The sequence below is a fragment of the Leopardus geoffroyi genome, chromosome B3 (genome assembly GCF_018350155.1).
Source record: "Leopardus geoffroyi isolate Oge1 chromosome B3, O.geoffroyi_Oge1_pat1.0, whole genome shotgun sequence".
Taxonomy (NCBI): domain Eukaryota; kingdom Metazoa; phylum Chordata; class Mammalia; order Carnivora; family Felidae; genus Leopardus; species Leopardus geoffroyi.
In genome coordinates this window covers 136,424,335-136,449,203 of record NC_059337.1, presented here as the reverse complement: position 1 = coordinate 136,449,203, position 24,869 = coordinate 136,424,335, and the positions used below count along the sequence as shown (strand labels likewise).

Sequence of the window (24,869 nt, the reverse complement as noted above, 5' to 3'; positions counted from 1 at the left end):
AGAGGAAGGGTGGAAAAGGAGAGTTAAAATTCCTGATTTGGTATACTTCACCATTTGTTGGCTTGAGTCAAATAAATGATAGTTCAACATAGTAAATTGTAGTCACAGTAGCCCTCCTCCCTTATCCATGGGGGATATGTTCCCAGACTCTTAGTGGATTCCTGAAAGTGCAGATAGTACTGAACCCTATATATACTAAGATCTTTCCTATATGTACATACCTGGGATGAAGTTTAATTTATAGATTAGGTGCACTAAGAGATTAACAACAATAATAACAAAATAGAAGAATTGTAACAATATCCTGTACTGAAAGTTATGTGAATGTGGTCTCTCCCTCTCTCAAAATATCTTACTGTGCGGTAAAGTACTTACTGTTATACTGCCTATGTGATGAGGTGAAGTGAAGTCAGTGACCACAGGCGCTGTAACACAGCATTAGGCTGCTGTTGACCTTCTGACTGACAATACGCTACAGAAAGTGAACCCATGGATAAGGGAGACTACTATAACTATACTTAAAAATTGTCTCTAATAATTGAATATCTCTTTTAATTATTCTTTTATTGGTTTTGATTTTCTTAACTTATTTAGAATGGTGATCTACAAAATATCCGTAGTGACTGTTCCTAGGTTGTTCATGACTCCTTAGAGATTATCCTTTTAAAATCATTTAAATAGCTAAAAGATAAATTTCAGACCATGTGAAATATACATTTTTTAAAATGTTTATTTCTGAGAGAGAGAGGGTGAGAAAGACAGAGTGTGAGTGGGGGAGGGGCCAAGAGATAGTGAAGAAGACACAGAATCTGAAGCAGGCTCCAAGCTCTGAGCTGTCAGCCCAGAGCCCAACACAGAGCTTGAACTCGGGAACAGAGAGATCACGACCTAGGCCGAAGTCAGACGCTCAACCAACTGAGCCACCCAGGCTCCCCAAGATGTACATTTATAAAGTGGTCGTTTTATTTAAGAAGTATTTTTCATAACTAGAAATGTTAAGAGAACACTAAGAATATAATAAATTTGGGGTGCCTAGGTGGCAGAGTTGGTTAAGTGGCTGACTCTTGATCTCTGCTCAGATCATGATCTCACAGTTTGTGAGTTTGAGCCCCACATCAGGCTCTGCCCTGGGATTCTGTCTCTCCTTCTCTCTGTCCCTTCCCCACTTGTGTTCTCTCTCTCTCTCTCTCCCCCCCCCCACCAATAAACTTAAAAAAAATTTATATAATTTTAATTTTATTATCAAAAACTCAGATACCTCCCATCCTAAAATTAAGCTGTGACTCTCTGTGGTAGAGCCAGAGTTGTAAGAGCCAGGCTCATCTCTCTGCATTCTTTCCCTCAATTTCTAATTTTAAAAATTCTAATGGTTACACTTAAAAGGATGTTGTATAGATTAGTGGAATGTGATGTACTTTTATATTCTTTTAAGAATGCATTTTTAATAGGAAATAAAAGTATCAGCAGGGGACTGACAGCTGCTTTGAATTACAATAGGTTATATTGGAAAAAACCCACATGGGCTTAATAAGATTCTCCTAAGCAAAACTCTAACAAGTAATCTCTATTTTTGGTAATGCAATGGAATTTTATAGAAAAATGGCATTTTAAAAGATACCTTCATGGTAGCTACACTTATCATGGTGAACATTGGGTAATGAATGTGTAGAAATGTTGACTCACTATGTTGTGCACCTGAAATTTATATTACATTGTATGTCAACCATACAAAAAAAGATACCTCCATTTAACATAAATAAAGATGTTTTCTGACTTGACTTTTTTGGTTGGATTGGGGAAATACTGTTTTTATTTACTTATTTTAAAGTTTGTTGGGGTGCCTGGGTGGCTCAGTTGGTTGAGCATCTGACTTCAGCTCAGGTCATGATCTCACAGATTGTGGGTTCGAGCCCTGCATCGGCTCTCTACGTCAGCAAGAGCCTGCTTCAGATCCTCTGTCTCCCTCTCTCTCTGCCCCTCCCCCCTCTCAAAAATAAATAAACATGAAAAAAATTAATAAAGTTTGTTTTGAGAGAGAGAGCATGCATGCGCACACACACACACACACACAGGGTAGTGGGGAGGAGGGGCAGAGAGAGAGATAGAGAGAGAATCCCAAACAGGCTCCATGTTGTCAGTGCAGAACCCAACACAGGGCTTGATCTCATGAACCATGAGATCATGACCTGAGCTGAAACCAAGAGTTGGACACTTAACTGACTGAGCCACCCAAGCGCCCTGGGAAATACTATTTTTAATATATGATCTTAAGCTACTAACTACACAGGTCGATACTCTGTTATTTATAATTTGAATTTCCAGAAGTTCTGAAAACCATTTCTTAGGGAGACTCTTTTGATGGCAAACAGCGATATGACATGGATTCATTTCATGACAAAACCTGATCTAAACTAACATAGCTTAGTTTAAATATTTAATATACTTTACTATAAAATACTAATTTGATTATGGGATGCTATGTTAAATATAACTGAGGTATTTACATAATATACAGTAAATAATCCACATACTCTGTTATCTTCTTCAAAAAGAAAGAAAGAAAAAAGGCTGAATTGTAGAACATATCTAGCTCCAGAGGTTTCTGTCTGATAAGGGATTGTGGACCTGTATTCTGAATAACACTTTTAAACTGGTAATGGACATTAAAGACATTTTTTAATGGTGGAACTAAGATCGAAAAGACAGTATAGTATGTAACACGCAATAGTTTAATTCTGTAGATAAAGTTTATCAAAAATGTGGGGAGAATCTATAAAAAGTAGAGTAAGTTCACTGAGTACCTCTTAGGTATTAACTGTAAATAAAAATATATTATTAGGGGCACCTGGGTGGCTCAGTCGGTTGAGCCTCTGACTTTGGTTCAGGTTGTGATCTCACGGTTTGTGGGTTTGAGCCCTGCGTCAGGCTCTGTGCTGACAGCTCAGAGCCTGGAGCCTGCTTCCAATTCTGTGTTTCCCTCTCTCTGCCCCTCCCCTGCTCATGATCTGTCTGTCTCTGTCTCTCAAAAATAAATAAACGTTAAAAAAATTTTTTTAATATATTATTTAAAATTAGATGCCAGAGTAGAGAGAAGAAAGAACTTACTAGCTAATTTCATTATTGCTTGTAGTAGGAAGGTAGAACACAGTAACCAAAAAAGAGGGAATTTGAGGTATTAAATAGAAGTATTAGTAAAGGTGACTTTTTATATGCCCTTTTGGTCCCAAGATTATGGCCGGAGGGATGTCAAGGTCACCAAGAATAACTTGGAGGTTGCCATGGACTTGTTTTAAAGTGTTTTCAAGTCTGACCGAGAACTCTGACATGTGGGGTAGAAAAAAAGAATAAAGTTACCTATGGGGCAGGGAGGAATGAAATTAGAGTAGACAGGGAGAGCAACTAGTGGTTTTTGAACATATCTTGTTGTGTGGCTTTGACTTTAAACCCATCTAAATATTTTATGTAGCAGCTAAATTAAAAACTCAATGCCTAAAAATCAAAAGTAACATAAAATTTTCAAAGTGTCTTACTGTTAGTGATATAATCACACAGTAAACTATTCTAAGTGACTCACATACACAGTAATTTGTAGGATATCTTGAGTTAGGTAATATCCTAAGGGTAGAAAGAATTGTAATAAATAAACATAAAGTGATTTTCATTTATCATATTGTTGGTGGTAGATAGTATTGATGTATATATATTTTTAATGTTTATTATTTTGAGAGAGAGAATGAGCTTGAGCGGAGGAGGGTCAGAGACCAAGGTAGTAGGAGAATCCCAAGCAGGCCCCGTGCTCAGTGTGGAGTCCTGAGCCAGTATCAAGAGTCAGACACTTAACCAACTGAGCCACTCAGATGCCCCAGTACTGACATTTTAATTCTTAGCTGTTTCATGTATACTGTAGGATGAAGTAAAGGAATAGTTATGTAGGCAGCATTGGGAATAGGGTTTTGGCACGTAAGAAGGGAGAAAAAAATGAAAGATTCATGAGATTAAGTAAAAACCCTATAAATCTGAATTTGAGTTGGAAGCATCAGTATAAACTCATGATATATGCGTGTCTGTATCTATGTACGTGCTTATATAGATATGTGTGTATAAAATTACCTATCTGTATACTTAACAGGCACTTAGCTCCCCTAGCACCCAGATTGTGGTTTCTAAATACCATTTCCCACCGAAAGAAATGAGAACTTCTTTAAAGAAATGACTGATTCCAGGTTTAAGGATAGAAAAATACAAGATATGTCTGGAATAAGATGTAATCCCAGAAAACAAAGAAGTTATCAGAGACAAGTAGTATTGTGTTATAAGATCCCAAGAGCCAATTTAAGTAAGCTTCCACTATCTAAATATGGGGCAATTTGAGCATCAGTAAGGATAACTACAGAGGATTGAAATACATTAAATATATTTAAATTTACAAATACATAAAAATCTTTTAAACTTGCTGATCATCTTTAGAGAATGCTGGAAAGTTCATTGTTTTTGAAAATTAGTAAATACAGGTAAGGAATCATTTATTTTTTTTTAAATTTTTTTTTTTTCAACATTTATTTATTTTTGGGACAGAGAGAGACAGAGCATGAACAGGGAGGGGCAGAGAGAGAGGGAGACACAGAATCGGAAACAGGCTCCAGGCTCTGAGCCACCAGCCCAGAGCCCGACGCGGGGCTCGAACTCACGGACCGCGAGATCGTGACCTGGCTGAAGTCGGACGCTTAACCGACTGCGCCACCCAGGCGCCCCGGGAATCATTTATTTTTTCTGCCTTTTTTGTGTAAACCATAGATCAGACAACTGAATAATGAATTTCTCCTGCAGAAGTATTCCAGCTAATGAATAAAGAGATGATAGAACATCACCATGTTGCAACTCCTAATTAATTAATAATTCTAGTTGGTGATCATTGATAATTTTTAATATCATAGACTGAGAAGTAGACCCTTTGTACCTATTGTTGGAATTACACATCACCGCCTGTGAAGCAGTCTTGGCAAAATAACCTTTAAAAGTACAAAAATGATCCTGAATCTGATCAAATCACTAGTTCTATCAATTACAGTAAATACTGTATTTGCCAGAGAAATACATTAAACTACATCCTGGTGATGCATTTGGCAAAATCTATACTGTGGGAAACTACCAGATAATCTGATATTTTTAACAACAACAACAACAAAAAATTGCAAGGGGGAAAAAGAGTGAGGGGGGAAGGAACATATTTAAGAGACATGGTCATGGAGTCACAGTATATAGACCTTATTTGGATCCACAGTTACTAAGTCACTAAGAAAAAATAAAGCCGTTGTGGAAATATGAACACTACCTGGGAAATTCATGTTAAGGAATTATTGTTCATTGCTTTAGATGTAATAATAGTACTGTAGTTGTTCTTTTACATCCTTCTCTTAGAGATGTATAAAGAAATATTTATAGATGAAATAATATATGCTGTCTGGAATTTGTTTCAAATAATACAGAGGGGTTGGGTAGAGAATGGATTGGGATATAATGATACAAGACTGTTCACAGATTGATAATTATTGATGGGCAGAGATTGTTTTACTATTTTCTCTATTTTTGTACATTTTTTCTCATTACAGAAATTGCAAAGGTACCTTCTGCAAAGGATGAAAAAAGTAATAGGAAGGAATGAAAATAGAGAAGTGTAGTCACTAGGGAGGGTTGATATTTATAGAGTATAGCCTACAATCTGGAAACTTTTTTTTTGTTTACCAACAAGGTACAACACTAGAGATTAAGATTTATCCCTTAACCGTAATTGAGTGATTAAGTAGAAACTAGCAATTTGAGACTTGAATAACAAGAACAGCAGTCAGTAGACATAGAGAAGCATAAAGAAGACTTTGCTCTTCTGTTCAGAAAGATTGGTATAGGACTGAAGACTTGAGGTGCTTTCTTGTTCAGGAGACAAAACCCTAGATTAGAGATCAGAATGCCTGGGATCTAGTTTTAGCTTTGCCATTTTACAATATATTTACTTTGGATCAGTCACTTTTTGCATTCCTTGCCTTATTCAGGGATTAGAGAATGAAGCTTGTCTACATGGAAGACTTGATGTGAGAATAAAATGAATTACTGTGTGAAAAGCACTTTGTAAACTCTGAGTCCCTCTTATAAGATACTCTCACTGTATTCACAAAAAGAATATTGAAAAGGGAAAGACATTGTTTTTCTGTTTTAATGGAGATTTTTTCCATTTACTTTTTAAATTATGGTTAAAAATATATATAACATAGCATTTATCATTTTAACCAGCTTTAAGTGTACAGTCTGTGGCTTTAAGTACATTCACATTTTATTCAACCATCACCACCATCCGTCTTTGGAACTTTTTTCTTTCCCACTGAAACTCTATAGCCATTAAACGCTAACTTCCCAGCCCCCGGTAACCACCATTCTACCTTCTGTCTCTATGATTTTGACTACCCTGAGTACCTCATGTAAAATAGGATCATATAATATTTGTCCTCCATTGACTGAAATATCACTTAACATAATGTCCTCAAGGTTTACCCATGATGTAGCATGTTGTCGGAATTTCCTCTCTTTTAAAGGCTGAATAATACTCCATTATATGTTATATACCATTTTGTTCATTCGTCTGCCAATGGATACTTAATTTGCTTCCACCGTTTGGCTATCGTGAATAATGTTGCTATGAACATGGGTGGACAAATAGCTGCTCGAATGGCTGTTTTCATTTTGTTCTCATTTTTTCAATACCCAGAAGTATAATTGCTGGATCATATGGTAATTCCGTGTTTAATTTCTTGAGGAACCAGTATTGGTTTTTTAGCTAATTATTTCATTGTGCATTTTGCAACATCCCAACAGGGTGCCCTATTTAAGGCTGTATGTACCCTGGGATTCAGGGGTCTTTTTTCTAGGAAGTTTTTTTTTTCTCCCCTTCCCAAATACTAGTGCAGTTTTTAAATCACAGTCTTCTAAAGGCTTCGACTATATCCAGTGGATCTTCAGAAACAATTTTTGGATTGAAAAGCTTAAAGAATAATTATAAACAGGTCTTTCCTTTTGTAATGTTTATTTTTAAAAAATTACTTTCATTCAGCAGTTTTCAACTCAGTACCTCATATTTGCCAGGCACTGTTATATTTGCTAAGGATTTAATGTTGAATACATGAAGTTCTGGCTCTCATGAAGCTTACATTGTAGTGTGAGACTGTTAACAAGAAACAAGTATATAATTTCAAGTGCTGAAAAGTGCTGTAGAGAAAAATAAACTGAAGAAAGGGGATAGAGAATGATGGGATAAGATGGCATGTTGTTTTCTAGAGGATAATTAGGGAAAGCCTCTTTGAGGGCATGGCACTTGAGCAAAGATCTGACTAAAACGAGAGAGTGATCCATGTGAGGACTTTGTGGAAAAGCGTCCCAGGCAAAGGTAATAACAGGCCTGAGGTAGGGGCAGGCAGTGCTTTTTAATGAGATGACTCAGGAGTCAAATGAAGACCTGTCTATCTCAATCAGTACCCAGTGTCCATATAAAGGAATGAATTGGTTTAAGATAGCTCGTTAGAAAGAAAGTAAGGGAAAACTTAAGATGGAAAAAACGTGAAGGAAATTTATTGGTATATTCTGTTAATGATTCTAGAAAATATCATACATCTATTCACTTGTGGAGTGGAAGATGCTGGCAAAATATTTCTGCTGACAAGACATTCCAATAATGATTACCACATGGAAGACATATCTTCTTCCTCTAAGGTATAATTTTCTTGGCACAGTGAACCCAGAGGGTATTATCTTCTGTTCAGAGAAGGCATAAATGAGACAACTGATAAAGAGAATCTGTTTTAAGAAGCCTAAAAAGTCTTAGTTAATAAAATGCTTTAATATCCAGCATATCTTACTGATAGTATATATGACAGACTACAGATACTATTAGAGCACATGGACTCAAACATGTTAAGGATTGGAGGAAAGCTTCAATATCACCTTTGTTTCACCGAGCACTATGCAGTAATGAAGTTATGCCAGAGATGGCTTTAGGCCTCAAAAAATGAACAGTGTCAGGGAGCTTGTCTGGCTCAGTCAGTAGAATATGTGACTCTTGATCTCGGGGTTATGGGTTCAAGCCCCACAGGGGCATAGAGCTTACTTTAAAAAAAAAAGAAAAGGAACATTGTCACTTCTTAAACTCTATCTTTTGCAAACATTGATAGGACATTTAGAAATCATTTTCTCAAAAGTAAATGATCATATTGAAAGAATGCTGTATTGTAATAAATATCTGAGCGTTCCCTCTAGAATCGAAAGCTAGGAATATCTTGTTTTTAGACTTCTTCCTTTATGTATGGTGTTTGTATTATTTCTTCCTTAGTATGTCTCTTTGTGTCACAGACTGTGAGTCTAGAATTCTCTCTTGTCCAGCAAGAGAGCGGATGCAGAATTGAATACGAGAGAGGCTAATGTTCTAGAGGAGACAAGAGCCCCGAACCGGAGTTTCATCTCCATATTTATTGAGCACTCAACATCTTACACACATGGTGAATGTGACGAAAACAATCAGATAGTAATCATTAACTTCTGTGAGTAAGAAGCAAAGGGTCAGCGGGTGAGTGGTATTTGTGATCAACGTACATTGGTACTAATGGAAAGTAATTTCCTGCAGGTGATATAACAAGTTTCTCATTATCCCATTACAATATCTCACTAATCTTGGGCACTTTCACCCCATGATGGTGGCTTTCCACCCTAAGCTTTTTTTTTCTAAACCATTTATGTAAGTATAAGGAATTCTTGAACCTATTTCCCCACATTTTTGGAATGTGTAGCCGCATCGGTCCTTTATCCATCTCTTTCTGGGAATTGGCCTCAGCTTTAAATGTCTAAACCCATTTTCCTTGTTACTCCTAGTTTACCGACATATTGTATGCCCTGTGTTTCTTCTAGGTTCATAGCATTGCTGACCAACCGGTCATGCAAGGTAGAGACATCATCATTATTCCCTTCTTCCTTTCATCATCCCCTCACTGATTTGAGATGTTCTGTGGTAAGGACTTCATAGGGATTATCTCAATTTTTTATTACTAGATATCCTAAACAAATGCAAAATAGTGTTTTAAGATGCAGACTTACATTGCATAAACAGGGCCTAGAATATCTGTTTCAGTCTTATATATCTGGACTGTAATATCCTCTTCCTGTGTTTCTTCTGCAGCAAGTGGGTAGCACAGGATGAGCAGTGGAGTCAAGGGAGGGGAGAGGAAAAAATTTTACCATAGTTCCAAGAAAGGCCTCAAATAATCATTATGAGGGTAAGAGTTTTGTCTGATTTTCTACTTCTTGTTTTACCGAAGAGTCCTTGTTGGTGCCTCTGCTAGAGGTCTTTCTTTTCTAGCTGACGTTTCTCAAAACTTGTTCATCATCAAACCAGTTTCTTTTACTAGCACCTCTGTATACAAAATTCTTTCTTTCTAACTACAGACTTCAGAAGAAAATTAGGAGGAACACTCTTCATTTGATATGTCAACAAAAATTCTACAAGTTTCAGAATGAGTGGCCCTTATTAAGGCTAATGCCCCATTATAGGTAGCTTGCCATCCCTTTTCACTGAAAATTTAAAGTAATGGGGTTTTCTCCCGTATCTATTTGGACTCTTCTAGTCTGATGGATGTGAGGAAAAATAAAATTTTAGTACAGAATTCTTTCTAACTTCTAAATTGTTATTATTTTCCCATTTATAACAACTTAAATAATTCATGGAACCATTCACATGATTATTCCCTTGATGTTCCAGTAGTTTGGAATTTGATGTCCTTAAGAAGACTGCCTTGGATGAGGATACCTTTGAGTCATGTTTCTGTTTTGTTCTGTTTTTTGCTCTTCTCCGTGCGCAGCCACTGTCTCAGGCTGACTAGCAGGCTCATCCAGCATGTTTATTGTTGTTGTTGTTGTTGTTGTTTTTTATCTCTCCATCTCTACCACTAGAGTCCACAGAAACTCATCAACAAGAAATATGTCCTTGTATTTTTTTTAACATTTTCATAAGTTGTTTTCAGAAAATGTGAGGGTTTTTTTTAGCTTTGAATGGAGTTTATGAGAAATTCCATGTTTTTTTCTTTTAAATTCAGTTGCTTCGAGTATATTGTCTGGTTTCAGCTCTCTTTCTCTCTGTAAATCATTTATAAACTCAAATCTAGACTGAGATTTCTTATTGCCTTCTCTGAATCATTCAGAGCTGCTTTTTTATATACCACTAAGCCAACAGTAAAAACAGTTGTCCCTGATTAGAACAGCAATTTTATTTATTCACTCAAATATTGTGCGCTTGGCTCAAAACTCGTCTTCCTATCATGAACACAAAAGCACTAAATGACACCATTATCTTATAAGACAGTTGATTGGGCAGTTCTATAATCTGTCTTGGAGGGCCTCATAATCATTTCCACCTTTGGCTTACAGGCTCTTTTTCCTAGCTATTGGAGAACATTTTCCCCATTCCTGAAGAGCTACCTCAGCTTGGGGGATATAGCTGCTAGAAGACAGCAAAGACTTGGGGGTCGGGGATGGCTGGGCCAAGCAGCTCCTGCTCTGGTTGCTGTTCATGTCACTGTTCTGGCCCCTGCAGCCTCACCAGATCTCAGTTACCACTGCCAGAGGCCCAGACAAGGGGGATAGATAAGAGCCCCCAGGAGCTGAGAGTCAGACTTCCAAACCTTTTCAACCCTGTATTCCCATTTTCCACCAGTTACTTTGGGAGTATCTTATTCTGAGGTTCTAGGTCTGCGTGAAACATTTTGAATGTGAGCTCTGAGATAAAGGTTGCAGAGTAAGAGGCTTATTCACATCTTCACTGTGTAGCCGCATCGGTCCTTTATCCACCTCTTTCTGGGAATTGGCCTCAGCTTTAAATGTCTAGAAACCGACGGACAGCTATTTCAGAATACCTCAACATCTCTAAGATATCTCTCATTCAGGCCAGGTCAGACCTGGCACAAGACCAGGCCCCTTATGAAAACCCTTATCGTGGGCTGTTTCTGCTTTTCACAGTCAGTCCATATTACTTTACTTTTAACATTGTGAAGTAGGCGATAGTGTCCTCATTTGGGGGATTAGGAAAGCCAGGTCCTTATTAACGGTTTCTTGGAGTATAGCAAGAATCCTCCAATAAGTCTTCTTGCATCGAGTATCTTCTGCATTCAGACCATCTAGTGGTCTTTTAATTTTTTTTTTTTTAACGTTTATTTATTTTTGAGACAGAGAGAGACAGAGCATGAACGGGGGAGGGTCAGAGAGGGGGAGACACAGAATCTGAAACAGGCTCCAGGCTCTGAGCTGTCAGCACAGAGCCCGACGCGGGGCTCGAACTCACGGACCGTGAGATCGTGACCTGAGCCGAAGTCGGCCGCTCAACCGACTGAGCCACCCAGGCACCCCCATCTAGTGGTCTTTTGAAACAAATGTAAGGGTGCTTCCCTCGCACTGTTCTGTGCTTTGCATCAGTGGTTCCCCTGTTGTGTTGTGAGTAAAGGCTCAACACTTTAGAGTGGGATTTGAGGGTTTTTGACCCAGCCCCTGCCCATACACTTAAACATAGGTACTCCTTAGGCCCTAGACACGTTATTTATCAATGTTGATAGATAATCGCTAACATTTATTCACTCGAATGTTGTGTCTACTTTGTGTTCTGGGGTAGTCGGTAAGAAAGTTGAGCTCAGTGCATACCCTTAGGAAGTGCACAGTTTGGTAGAAATACAGTCACACTGCGGTGTTAGTGGATAATAGAGGTACAGGGTTTTGAGAACTGGGACAGGGACGCTGACTGGGACTGGACTTTTTCCCATCTATTCATCTTGTTTCTTCTAACGTGAATGACCTTTCCTTTTTTGCTTGATGCACTCCTATTAATTCTTGAAGGTCTGGCTCTAAACTATGAAGGTCTGGCTTCTAAACTACGAAGCCAGAAGTACGAAGCCAGAAGCCAAAAGTAGCCTTTTTTTAAATTTAATGAGAAATCCTGTTCAGGGTATAATCACCCCTGTATTCCTAGGGCCTGTCAGAATACCTTGCACATGGCACCTGCTCAGAGTTGGGTGGGTGGGTGGGTGTATATGGATGGATGGATGGATGGATGGATGGATGGATGATCAAACATAAACAAGTGTCGTCCTGCCATCAAGGAGCACATATTTATTTTTGAGAGAGAGGGAGAGAACACAAGCAGGGTAGGGGCAGAGAGAGAAGGAGAGACACAGAATCTGAAGCAGGTTCCAGGCTCTGAGCAGAGCCAGACATGAGGCTCAAACTCACAAGCTGTGAGATCATGACCTGAGCTGAAGTTGGCCACTTAACCAACTGAGCCACACAGGTGCTGCCAGAAAGGTGCTTTTGCTTTGATTTCATAAGCTTCCCTTCCAGTTAAGTCATTTTTTGCTTTATATGAGAGAGCTTTTTAAGCACCAGAAGTAACACTGTCAGGTGTGTGGTCACTTCCCACTTCTGGAATGGAACTATGTTTGTCTGCTCTGGAAACTTTGCCTTCAAACCTTTTGGGGAAAAAACTACAAAGATAATATTGTCCATAGATACAAGAGCCTTAAGGCCAAGCCTGGTTCTGCAACTTACCAGCTCTGTGACGTTGGGTAAGTAACTAAACCTTCCATGCCTCATTTTCCTAACCTCCCTGTCTTTTTCTTGTGCAAAGTGGGGATAGCAGTAGACCTGATTAAAAAAAATTAAAGGAATTAATTCATGTTCAATGATTAAGAATGGCTGGCTCATAGTTATTGATCAGTATTATAATTATAATATGCATATATTTCTTCAGGTTTTTTTTTTTTTTAATGTAAGAAGCTAATAACAAACATTTAAATTCTAGCCGTAAGCTTTATACATCAAATTTAAACATTTAAATATAAGCCAAAACAATTTTGACAGTTCTGAGATCTGGATGATACCGGCTTGAAGGCTTAGTATACTACCTTTTGTGTATTTTTGAAATTTTTCATTATACAATTTAAAATCAGAAATGTATAAATATAAAAGTTTGCAAATAACATTTTTTTCTAAATATAAAAATTAGTTTAAAGTGTACTACATTATTTCTGGCAAATATTATAATTTTATGAAATACTCTTTATTTAATTGACATTGAAATCTTTGTATATATTTTATTAATGGTTGATACAATGAGACTTTCCTGAAATGGAAAGATTTTGCCTGTCTAGATTTTTTTCAGATGAAGTCTCTGATGCTTAAAGAGAAATCCAATAATAACTATTTTACTTTACCTGGAAAAGAAATTTCCTTAGATAAGTCAATTTTGAACCTTAGCCATAAAGCTTCAAAAATGTATGTTTCTTGATGACAATAGTTTTTTGATAGCAATGTTTATAGTTCTTTTTTTTTTTTAATTGTGGTACAATATATATAACACACAATTTACCATCTTGACCATTTTTAACTGTACAGTTTAGTGGTATTACGTGTATTCATATTCTTGTATAACTGTCACCACCATCTGTCTCCAGAACTCTTTCATCTTCCTCAACTGAAACTCTATACCCATTAAACAATAACTCCTCATACTCTCCCTTTTCCCCGCTCCTGACAACTACCATTCTACTTAGGTCTCTACAATTTTGACTATTCTATGTGCCTCATATAAAGGGAATCATACAATACTTGTCTATTTGTAACTGGCTTATTTCACTTAGCATGTCTTCAAGATTCCTATGTGCTGTAGTGTGTATCAGAATCTTTGTCCTTTTTAATTTAAGGCTGGATAATATTCCATTATATGTACATACCACTCATGCTTATTCATCCATTCGTTGATAGATACTTGGGTTGCTTCTGCATTTTAGCTACTGGGAATAGTGCTGCTATGAACATGGGAGCACATGTCTTAAAACCCTGCTGTCAGTTCTTTTGGGTGTATAGCCAGAAGTGAAATTGCTGTATCACATGGTGAATCTGATTTTAATTTTTTGAGGAACCTCCATGCTATTTCTCACAGTAGCCATTTCCACAACATACCATTTTATGTTCCCACCAACAGTAACAGAAGTTTCAATTTCTCCATCCTTGCCAACACTTATTTTCTGTTTTATTGATAATAGCAATCCTAATAGGAGTGAAGTGGTATCTCATTGTGGTTTTGATTTGCATTTCCCTATTGATTAGTGATGGTGTTTTTCATGTGCCTAATTAGGTATCCATATACCTTCTTTGGAGAAATGTGTTTAAGACCTTTTCCCATTTTTTAATCAATTTGTTTGTTTGTTTGTTTGTGTGTTTGTTTTGGTTGAGTTATAGGAGTTCTCTATGTATTTTGGATATTAATCCCTTATCAGATATATGATAGGCAAATATTTTCTCCCATTCCATGAGGTTATAATTGACTTCAAAAACAAGGTTGACCAAAAGAAAATTGAAGGCCCTTTCCAGCTCCATCACTGTGGCTTCCCTGCCTTAATAAATGTTTAATGGAACAGAATTTTGTCTTTCTTTAATAAGCTGCTACTATCATAAACGCTGTTATGTGTCATTGGAATGTGTCATTGGAATGAGTGGGGTTTGCGGTGCTGGGTGGAGGTCCTCTGCCTCTATTAGATGGCCCCAGAGGAGACATATGAGCCTAGTTGGTGGCTTTCTGAACTCCCTTCCAATCTGGTCTCACGTTTTTGAAGAGATCTTCTAACAGCAAGGGTCTACTGCTGACTTTTGCTTCTGACTTAACTGTTCACAGCCTCTCTTTGTTTTGTTGTTTTTAGAATGTATCCAAGGATAGAATTGAAGGTTACAAAGTAATCCTGGCTTTTTCACTTAGTATCTCTGAAATCTTAGGCAAGTTGCTAATCTCTCAGCCTCATCAGTAGAAGTTACTGGGAAAATCAAGTGGATTAATTCATGTGAAGTTCTAAGAACAGAGTCTGGCATTTTGTAAAACCTCAATAAATGTGAGTTGTTATGTTAAAACATGCTTGGGGAATGAGATGGATGTAGGAAGTCTTATTCCTCTAACTTGGGTTTTAGGAAGATTTTTCTTTTCTTTTTCTTTTTTAAGTTTATTTATTTATTTATTTATTTTTTTTTGAGAGAGAGCACGTGTGCACAAGTGAGGGGCAGAGAGAGAGAGGGAGACAAAGAATCCTAAGCAGGCTCCAAGCTGTCAGCACAGCCCAATGCAGGGCTCAAACCCACAGACTGTGAGATCATGACCTGAGCTGAAACCAAGAGTTGGATGCTTAACCAACTGGAGCAACCCAGGCACCCCAGCAGGGGTTTTTTGGTTTTTTGTTTGTTTAAACTTTGTCTTATTTCTAGCTCTGGAGGTATGAGATTTAGCTGTAGGGGGTTGGCCTTCTTCCCATTTGGCCCCATTAGACCTGGGCTGTACATATTCTGGCATCTCGTCTGGTTTGTACCCCTTTTCACTCTCAAGTATACTGGTGTGATGGTACATTATATGGTTACCTTAAATTTGACAGGAGTGTGGGATTATCATAGTTTAGCATTTCTCTTTTATTAATTGCTTTTCATGAATATTCACAGGTGCCCCACATTCCTATCCTTCTATATCCTTCTATAGTTCCATAACTATAGCTAATAATCAGAGTAAGGAGAAAACATGTGTTTAAAAAACTTTTTTTTAATGTTTCTTTGTTTTTGAGAGAAAGAGAGAGCACGAGCAGGGGAAGAGCAGAGAGAGAGGGAGACACGGAATCTAAAGCAGGCTCCAGGCCCGGAGCTCAAACCCACGAACTGTGAGATCATAACCTGAGCCAAAGTTGGATACTTAACCGACTGAACCACCTAGACGACCCAAGAAAACATGTTTTTAAAACCCAAAATCCACTTGCCTTTTTCCCCCCTTCGTACACTAACATTTAGTATAAAAATACCCCCCTGCTCCATCCTCATTTTTTCAAGCCAGTGTCATACAACTTCACTGGATTTTGGGAACCCTGTATCAGCTTTTTTATTTTACAGATGCTGAGACTCATACATCTCAGTTTCAGTTTATAAAAATTGAGATTCATAGAAGTTAAACATGATTTATCCCATGTAAGTGGTAAGTTAGTGATGACAGTACTCGATCCCAGGTAACTTGATGCCCATTGTTCCCTCTACTGTGTAAAGCAGTAAAAAGTGTTTTTATGGCAAAGGTCAAGGTTTTCTGAAGTGTATCATCCAAGTGCATTATGCTCTATGGGGGCAAAGCCTCCTTTGGATCGTGCGGAATATCTCTTCTTGGAGGGTCACAGTGCACCTTCGCACTTTAAAAATGCTGAATCCTGAGAAACTTAACAGAAACCCATGGGGGAGGGGAAGAAAGAAAAAGAGGCTAGAGTGGGAGAGAGCTAAAGCATATAAGAGACTCTTAAAAACTGAGAACAAACTGAGGGTTGATGGAGGGTGGGAGGGAGGGGAGAGTAGGTAATGGGTATTGAAGAGGGCATCTTTTGGGATGAGCACTGGGTGTTGTATGGAAACCAATTTGACAATAAATCTCATAAATAAATAAATAAATAAATAAATAAGCTGGAAATTTCTGAAGTAAAGAAATCTATCAGTTTTGTTTAGTCCTGTATTTTCCAAGCTTTGGAAAAACTCGTTGGAAATGCTGGTCTAGGTTTTTTTGGAAGGCAGAGAGGTTGATTTTTTTTCCTGAAAATATTCTCCCAAGATTAATTCTGTTGCCCTCAGTATCATTTTTCCCCTCAGTTGGGTCAGCTACAATTCCTGAAGCTTGTTGTAAGCCAGTTTGATTTTGATTGAGATTTGATTGAGATTGGTCATATTGACTGTTAACAGAGGGAGCTCTCCCAGAATGGTGATTCTAGAAAAAGGATTTATCAGCTTTCTAGGGCCATTTGCATCCTGTGGGCCTCTCCCAGTCCCGTAAGCCTTCTCTTTTGCTTTCCTTTCCTTTCCTGCTGTATCATTCAAACGTTGGATTTCATCCTATTTTATGTAGGAGACAGACGAAGCTTGCCTAGAGTGAAAATAACCCTGGAGAGATTAAACTGTGACTTATTCTCATTTCCAGCATCTAAAGACAGTGGATTAGATTAAGAACTAAATAACATACTACCCTGTTCCATATGGCATAGGCTTTTGGTTACTTACTTACTAAATAAATAAATAGATAAAAAATAAACAAAATTGTTCTCTGAGAATTTTGAGAAATATGGCTTTAGTACTATAATTGCACAGTCAGGGTTACCCCCAGGATTTGGAATTGGGGACACAAGATAGACTTAAGGTTTATATCTGATCCAGAAAAATCTCTCCCACTAAATCTTTCCAAGACCTATTGTTTATTTTAGTATTAGAGCTCCAGTAGGAAGTATGAATGTTGCCCCAAATCAGTTCATCTTGAAGGAGATCCCTATTGACTAGGAACTACGAGGAAGAAAGATTCTGTCCCTAAGTCCCAACGAGACTTTTATTTCAAGTCACCTCTCCAGGGTTAGACCCCAGCTGTCCCTGTGGTGCTAATTACAGTGGCAATTGGCCAAGCATCCTTATCTCAGCTTGTGACTTCCCTAGTGCTTGCTGGGTGGTCTTATGTCTCCAGTGGGGTGGATGATGTCTTGCAACCTTTGGACGGTTGCTCTAGAATATCTAATTACACTCATTGTAAAATTAACCTTTAAAAAAAAAGGAAAAAGAAAAAAGACATTTTTGACATGGTTTAAATTTCATACAGGCCAGTGCCAGAGTATTTTGTGTCCCCACAAACCTTACAGAATTCTCATTGGAAATAATTCTCCTGTGTGTATTTGCACACTTTGTTACAGTGTGACAAAGTGAGAGTAGGAACTGTCCACTACTATGGACACGCTGATTTTTCTTCATTAGAAGCATGGTGCCATTCTTTCTTGTTTTGTTTCAGCAGCATACTTTGTGCCATGTTTGCAAGTTTGCTGTGCAGTCATTAAAAATGAAAAACCAGGGGCTCCTGGATGGCTCAGTTGATTTTGGCTCAGGTCATGATTTCACGGTTCATGAGGTAGAGCCCCACATTGGGCTTGGAGCCTGCTTCGGATCCTCTGTCTCCCTCTCTCTACCCCTACCCCACTCGTGCACATGCGCTCACTGTCACTCTCTCTCTCTCAAAAATAAATAAATGTTAAAAAAATTTTTTTAAGCAGACCAAAAAAAAACAAAAACAAAAACAAACGAAGCAATATGTAACTTCAAGAATGAGTGAAGAAGGAAGTGAGAAGAGACCTACTGGAGTAGGGACACTTAACCAGCACTTTTTACCATCTGTTACTTCCACATTCAAAGCTTATCTTTTTGGTAAAGCTCTCTCATTTTGCTAAGACTTTTATTTTGTGTAATGTTTTTATTCTAGATTTTTTTTTAAGATTTTATTTTGGGGGTGCCAGGGTGCCTCTGTCAGTTGAGCATCCAGCTTAGGTCATGATTCCAGGGTTATGGGATCAAGCCTGTGTTAGTCTCCATGCTGAGTGTGGAGCCTGCTTGGGATTCTGTCTCTCCCTCTCCCCTGCTCACATGTGCGCGCGCGCTCTCTCTCTCTCTCTCTCTCAAAACAAAACAAAACAAAGATTTTATTTTTAAGTAATCACTACACCTAATGTGGGGCTTGAGCTCAACCCCGAGGTCAAGAGCCACAGGCTCTTTCTGTTGAACCAGCCAAGTGCCCCTGGATTTTTCTTAATATATTATTTCAAATTTGAGAAAGAATTCTCTGTGCTATTTTTGTGGGTTTTTAAAAATATTTATCTTGGGGGGGGGGGGGAAGCGGGAGAGAGAAAAGAAAAGAGAATCCCAAGCAGGCTCCACACTGTCATTGCAGAGCCCCATGCAGGGCTGGATCTCACCAACAGTGAGATCATGACCAGAGACGAAATCAGGAGTCTGATGCTTAAAGGCCTGAGCCACCCAGGCACCCCTATTTTTGTGTTTTAACTAGAAATCTTCAGTGAGAAAAGGACTTAGCCTGTAAATGAGGACACAAACTTGGCTTCTAGGACCCTAGTTTCTTTTAATGAATTGCTAAAAGTACCTAATAGAAACTTGAAGCTTTTGAGGAGCTCAATTTGAAAACTAAGATTTATTAGACTTAACTGTTTCTGAAGTTTAAACTAAAATTAACACAGGCAGATTTAATTTCTGTTCTATAAGAATTGACAACATTTAATGTCAACTGTACTTCAATGATAAAAAAATTTTTTAATTGACAGTGTTAAAAATTACCTAAAACAGCCGCTTCTATAACATTGCTAATATTTAAGAATAGAAAACCGTGAATTTAACTTACACTAAGCATCAGACTTTAAGAAAACAGACTTTGCTGGAAGAAGTAGTTTTCTGTACCATTTAGTGTTTACAAAATAGTATGTGAAACTCTGGATTCTTTGCTAGGTAGTTCTTACAGAATGCACTGTCACGTCTCTGGCTACCCATAGCATCTGACTTCAGTAGCATGCACCAGAGTAAAAAGTCTAACATACTGTGTTTTCCTTGGTAGGTAGGTGAATTTCAAATAGTAATTTGCTTGTGTGAATGTATGATTTGATTGAAGTTACTGCCACTTTGCATAATATCTACTTTGTAGAAGGATTCCCAGTCTTGAACACTATAGGTAGATCATTCTATGCTTAAATTCTCATATATATACATGTATATATATATATATATATATATATATATATATATACATAAATATAAACACATAAATATATACATATATATATATATACACACATATATATAGTGGGAAAAGATTGAAGGAAGCACAGATGTTAACAGTGATTTTCTTACCCTTGTTTTCCTAAGGTTATGCTGTGTCAGTAGCAGAGATGAAAATAAATTCTAGGAATCTTGACAAAGTTCTTTTTCTAGCAGGTTTTTTGTGATTTTGCATGTGTGTATTTAACTGTATTTGTTAAAACTTCATCCTTCATTATGAGGCTAGATTAACTATTTCCTGGTTGGATTCCTAATAATTCCAATAATAGGTGTTAAATTGTGTGTTCTCTTAAACCATTATCCCTTTCAGACAGATAAATTTAATATATCCAGATGCTATACAGATGTAGTATTCCTATTAACCCTATTCTCTAATATTAGAGCTTTATATCTTAGTGCATATATCTTCTGCTGGCAGCTCTGAGAGTTAAGCTTCCATAGTATGGAATTTACTCTGTAATTGTTAAAATTACCTCTTACTGGTACCGCCTCAGTTAAGTCATCATATCAGGTAATAGCAAGCAATGTATTTAAGTTTATTTATTTATTTTGAGAGACAGCGTGAACGGGAGAGAGGCAGAAAGAGAAAAAGAGAGATTCCCAAGCAGGCTCTGCCTTGTCAGCACAGACCCTGATGTGAGGCTTGATCCCACAAACCGTGCATAAGATCATGACTTAAGCCAAAATCAAGAGTCGGATGCTTAACCAACTAAGCCACTTAGCTGCCCCCAAAGTAGTATTTTTATTTCAGGACTTCACAAGGAGGATCAACTTCTGGTATCAACCTCTTCAATGTTTATAAATTGCTTAAAATGTTAGATTATAATAACTGGTGGTTGCCTCTAAAGAGTAAAAAAAAAAAATAAATAATTTTTTTCAATTTTTTAGTCTCTACTTTTCCCTATGATTTGAAATACTCTTTCCATAATTATATATTTAAATTAGTCTGATTTGTTACTTTTCATTGCCTTAGAAAGTACATAATTGGTACATTTTATGGCTCAAAATTGTAGCTAACACTGATTCATAATTCAAGTTTAACTATTTGTTTACATTTTCTGAAATTTTTACATGTGCATTTGACAGCATGTCATTTGCAAATAAAAGCAGTTTTCAGTAGCTTGCTTTTTTTTTTTTAACTGTGCAATTTGAGATACATTTGAAAAAATGAATAAAATTATTTTTGTTTCATATAAAGAAATGGATGAAAAGAGGCTGCTGGATCCAGGGTTGAAAGTTCGTAAGGGCCTCTGGGATTACACTCTGAAGAACCAGCAGATGGAATGCCTGAGTGACTGAAGAAAATGGGTGCTAATGCATCTAACTATCCTCATTCATGTTCCCCGAGGGTAGGGGGAAATCCTCAAGCCCAACAGACTTTTATAGGTAATGGTTTCAGTTTTTCTGATTTCATTTTCTTTTGTGAATATAAATAGAATTGTGTCTTCAGTGGTCTTTTTGGATGAAAAGAGAATTGAATTGTGAAGAAGTTATTATAGATAATGATTCTGTAGCATCCAGATTTTTCCCCCAACAAATGTGAATCTGGCTTGCATGATTTTTATCCTAACCAAGCTGCTGTAGCACCATTGATCTTTTCTTTGGTGTCTTAACCATAATTGCCATCTGCCCCTGGAAAGCTAGCAATCTCCACTGTTGTGAAAATAATGAAATACATGCTTCTTGTGTCCTGGTCCATTTATTTTCCCCAGTGCAAAGCAGCCTTGGTGTAGTTAAGGAAAAAAAAAAACATTTCACAATTATATATAAGTAGTATTCTGAATTTACAAATCCAGTTAACTCTCATTTCCTAAAATTCCATCATTAAAATCTATGATATTTGGGTTTTGATAGCCAGAGAACCAAAAGCATGTTTTCAAGTAAAGAATAATCTGCTCTGTTAGTCTCTGTAGCTTATTTAATATGAAAATGAATGATTTGATCTTTTAAATTTCTTTATAGAAACAAAAGTCAACTTTATTTGAATGGTTCAGGAATGTCTTCTCTAAAAATTTCTAGCGTGAAATATGTGTTAAAATGAACATTGAAAATGAACGTTAAGAACAAAGAAATACATTTTCATTTGTTTGATTTCCTTTTTAGGGACATCATCCTATTCTCAGCAAGGCTATGGTTGTGAATCGAAATTATATAGCCTTGACCATGGCCATGAGAAACCACAAGACAAAAAAAAGAGAACCTCTGGCCTTGCCACCCTCAAAAAGAAGTTTATTAAGCGTCGAAAATCTAATAGGTCTGCTGATCATGCCAAGCAGATGCGAGAACTCCTCTCTGGGTGGGATGTTAGAGATGTTAATGCTTTAGTGGAGGAATATGAGGGAACTTCAGCCTTAAAGGAGCTTTCTCTACAAGCCAGTTTGGCTAGACCAGAAGCTCGGACATTACAGAAAGATATGGCCGATCTTTATGAGTACAAGTATTGTACTGATGTAGACTTAATATTTCAAGAAACTTGTTTTCCTGTTCATCGTGCCATTTTGGCAGCAAGGTGTCCATTTTTTAAAACGCTGCTTTCTTCTTCACCAGAGTATGGGGCAGAGATCATTATGGACATCAGTACGGCTGGTATAGATATGCCCATGTTTTCTGCTTTGCTACACTACCTTTATACAGGAGAGTTTGGAATGGAGGACTCAAGGTTTCAAAATGTTGATATTCTCGTCCAGCTTAGTGAAGAATTTGGAACACCAAATTCCCTTGATGTAGATATGCGTGGACTTTTTGATTACATGTGTTATTATGATGTCGTCCTTAGTTTTTCTTCAGACTCTGAACTGGTTGAAGCTTTTGGTGGAAATCAGAACTGTTTAGATGAAGAGCTCAAAGCTCACAAGGCTATTATTTCAGCACGGTCCCCATTTTTTCGGAATTTATTACAAAGGAGGATACGGACTGGTGAAGAAATCACAGACCGAACTTTGAGGACTCCCACAAGAATTATATTAGACGAGTCCATTATACCCAAAAAGTATGCGAAAGTTATATTACACTGTATGTATACTGATGTGGTGGACCTCTCCGGTTTGCACTGTAGCCCCTCTGTGGGGAGTCTCAGTGAAGTTCAGGCTCTCGTCGCAGGGAAGCCAAACATGACCAGGGCAGAAGAAGCCATGGAACTTTACCACATAGCACTGTTCTTGGAATTTAACATGCTTGCACAAGGTAAGAAATTCTAATTTTTAATTTTGATTTCTAGAATTACATATTTGTCTTCCACATTGAAAACACAGCCAGTATGTTCTATGATTTCACTGTTTGGGATATGAGGGGGTCAGTTTTTTCAAATGTATAGTTATGAAATTTGAGAAAGAATCGAAGGTTAGTATTAATGTGGCTGTTCATTTAGTGTTAAAACCAAGCATTCAAAACTAGTGACTAAGAGCAATAGATGAGACGTGAGGCTCTTTTTCCCTAATGTAAGACAATAGGTGTGGGAATGTATAATAACCACCTGCACTCCATCCACACCCAAGCTTTGAACTAGCCTCGTTTCCCAGATTTCATGGTTATTCTTGATCTAGGACTTCTTGGGTAACTTAGATTCTCATATTTATACTCAGTAAGTTATTGATGCCTAAATGTTTAGAAGAATGAATATTTATTCCAAAAATGAAGATACTCACCTTTGGATACAATGTGTTTGAATCAAAGAATTAAGCAGGGTTTTTTTTTTTTAATTTTTAAATATTCTGTATCTTCTTTTCAAGCTCAACTTGTACATCAAGCAACAGCCTACAGTGTGTAAGGTCAGTGCTAGACTCCTGTGCCTTCTCCATTTAATTTAAACCTTTTAGGTTAGGATGGCACATTTTTTTGTTATAGGCAAATGAATACATGAAAGTAACATTAAAGAATTATAGATCCATCGGTAAACATTAGAATCTTAAAATTTCAGAGCTAGAAATCAGCCTTCCACACACAGCAAAGAGAATTTGCTGTCTTGAAAAGATGCATCCTTTGCTTTCTGTGACCATATATTAAAACAAGTTATATGACATGAAATTACTTGAGAAATTCAGCTAATGAGTATTTGCTAAAAGAACATTAGAAGTTACCAATTAGAAGAAAATGTTAATGGCTGGGGTAAAACACAGGAATTTAATGAAATAAGGAATAATGAAAGCTATGCACATTTTTCTAACTTGAAAATAAAATGTGTGTTGTGTGGCTCAATCAACAACTTAATGGGACTTAGAGAAATGAGATAAAAGCCTCAGTTAAACAACAGCAACAAATTAGTTAATACAATGAGAGGAATTATACAGAAGAAAGCATTGATAAACCTGAGTGAAAAAAGTTGAGATTTCTGCTACATAAAGAATCTTTTAAATTATCTTTTTAGCAATAGTACTAATTTAGTCTTATTACCACAATCAAAATCGTTAAAATATTTTGTTAATTTAAAATAATCATTAAGTTAATAATAGTAGGCTATTTTGATGTCAGGCTAGGAAAGTGTGTTCTCAAAAATAACCTAGCAGCTTGACCTACCACTATTTTATTCTATAAAACCAAATTTGTCAGAAAATGCGTCTACAGAAAAATTTGAAGGTTGAAACATTATTCAAAAGATATAATAACCTTTATTTTCTCAAATTGGTTTTATTTTTTGATATGTTTAAATAATAAGAAACTGAAGTGTATTATATACGCTTTGCTGTTTTTAAAAAACAGGAAAGCTGGGCTCCTGGGTGGCTCAGTCCATTGAGCATCTGACTCTTGATTTCCGCTGAGGTCATAATCTCATGGTTCATGAGATTGAGCCCCATGGCAGGTCAGCAAGGAGCCTGCTTGGGATTTTCTCTCTCCCTCTCTCTTTCTCTTTCTCTCCCCCCCGCACCTCTGCCCCTACCCTGGTCACTGTCTCTCTCTCAAAATAAGTGCGCTTTAAAAAATTTTTTTGTAAATGGGAAAGCATCCCTTAATACAGGTTTTTGGGGGGTAGTTAAGTTTTAAATGAAAAGTAAAATTATGAGCCAGCTCTTAGATCTTAGTACTTCATCTAAGGTTATTTTATGTTAAGTGAGTTTAATTTTTTTTTAATCATTTAGCTAGAAATTGTATTTTTTAGTACACTTAAAGATATAGAACAACACTCCTTGTGCATGTCTTGGTTACTATAAAAA

At 37.1% G+C, this 24,869-nt stretch overlaps 1 protein-coding gene across 5 annotated transcripts in view; it reads left to right on the top strand.

Annotated features, from left to right (window-relative positions):
* The window catches only part of BTBD7 (BTB domain containing 7), an 88,147-nt gene that overhangs the window by 8,845 nt on the left and 54,433 nt on the right, over positions 1-24,869 (top strand). For 4 of the 5 annotated variants that reach the window (XM_045448299.1, XM_045448298.1, XM_045448300.1 and 1 more), the window contains exons 2-3: positions 20,921-21,108; positions 21,826-22,905. In XM_045448299.1, coding sequence (XP_045304255.1) covers positions 21,027-21,108; positions 21,826-22,905 — 1,162 coding nt within the window. In that variant the 5' untranslated portion in view covers positions 20,921-21,026. Of the gene's footprint in view, positions 1-20,920; positions 21,109-21,825; positions 22,906-23,450; positions 23,490-24,869 lie in introns of all 5 variants that reach the window. The other variant, XM_045448301.1, reaches the window with a different exon arrangement.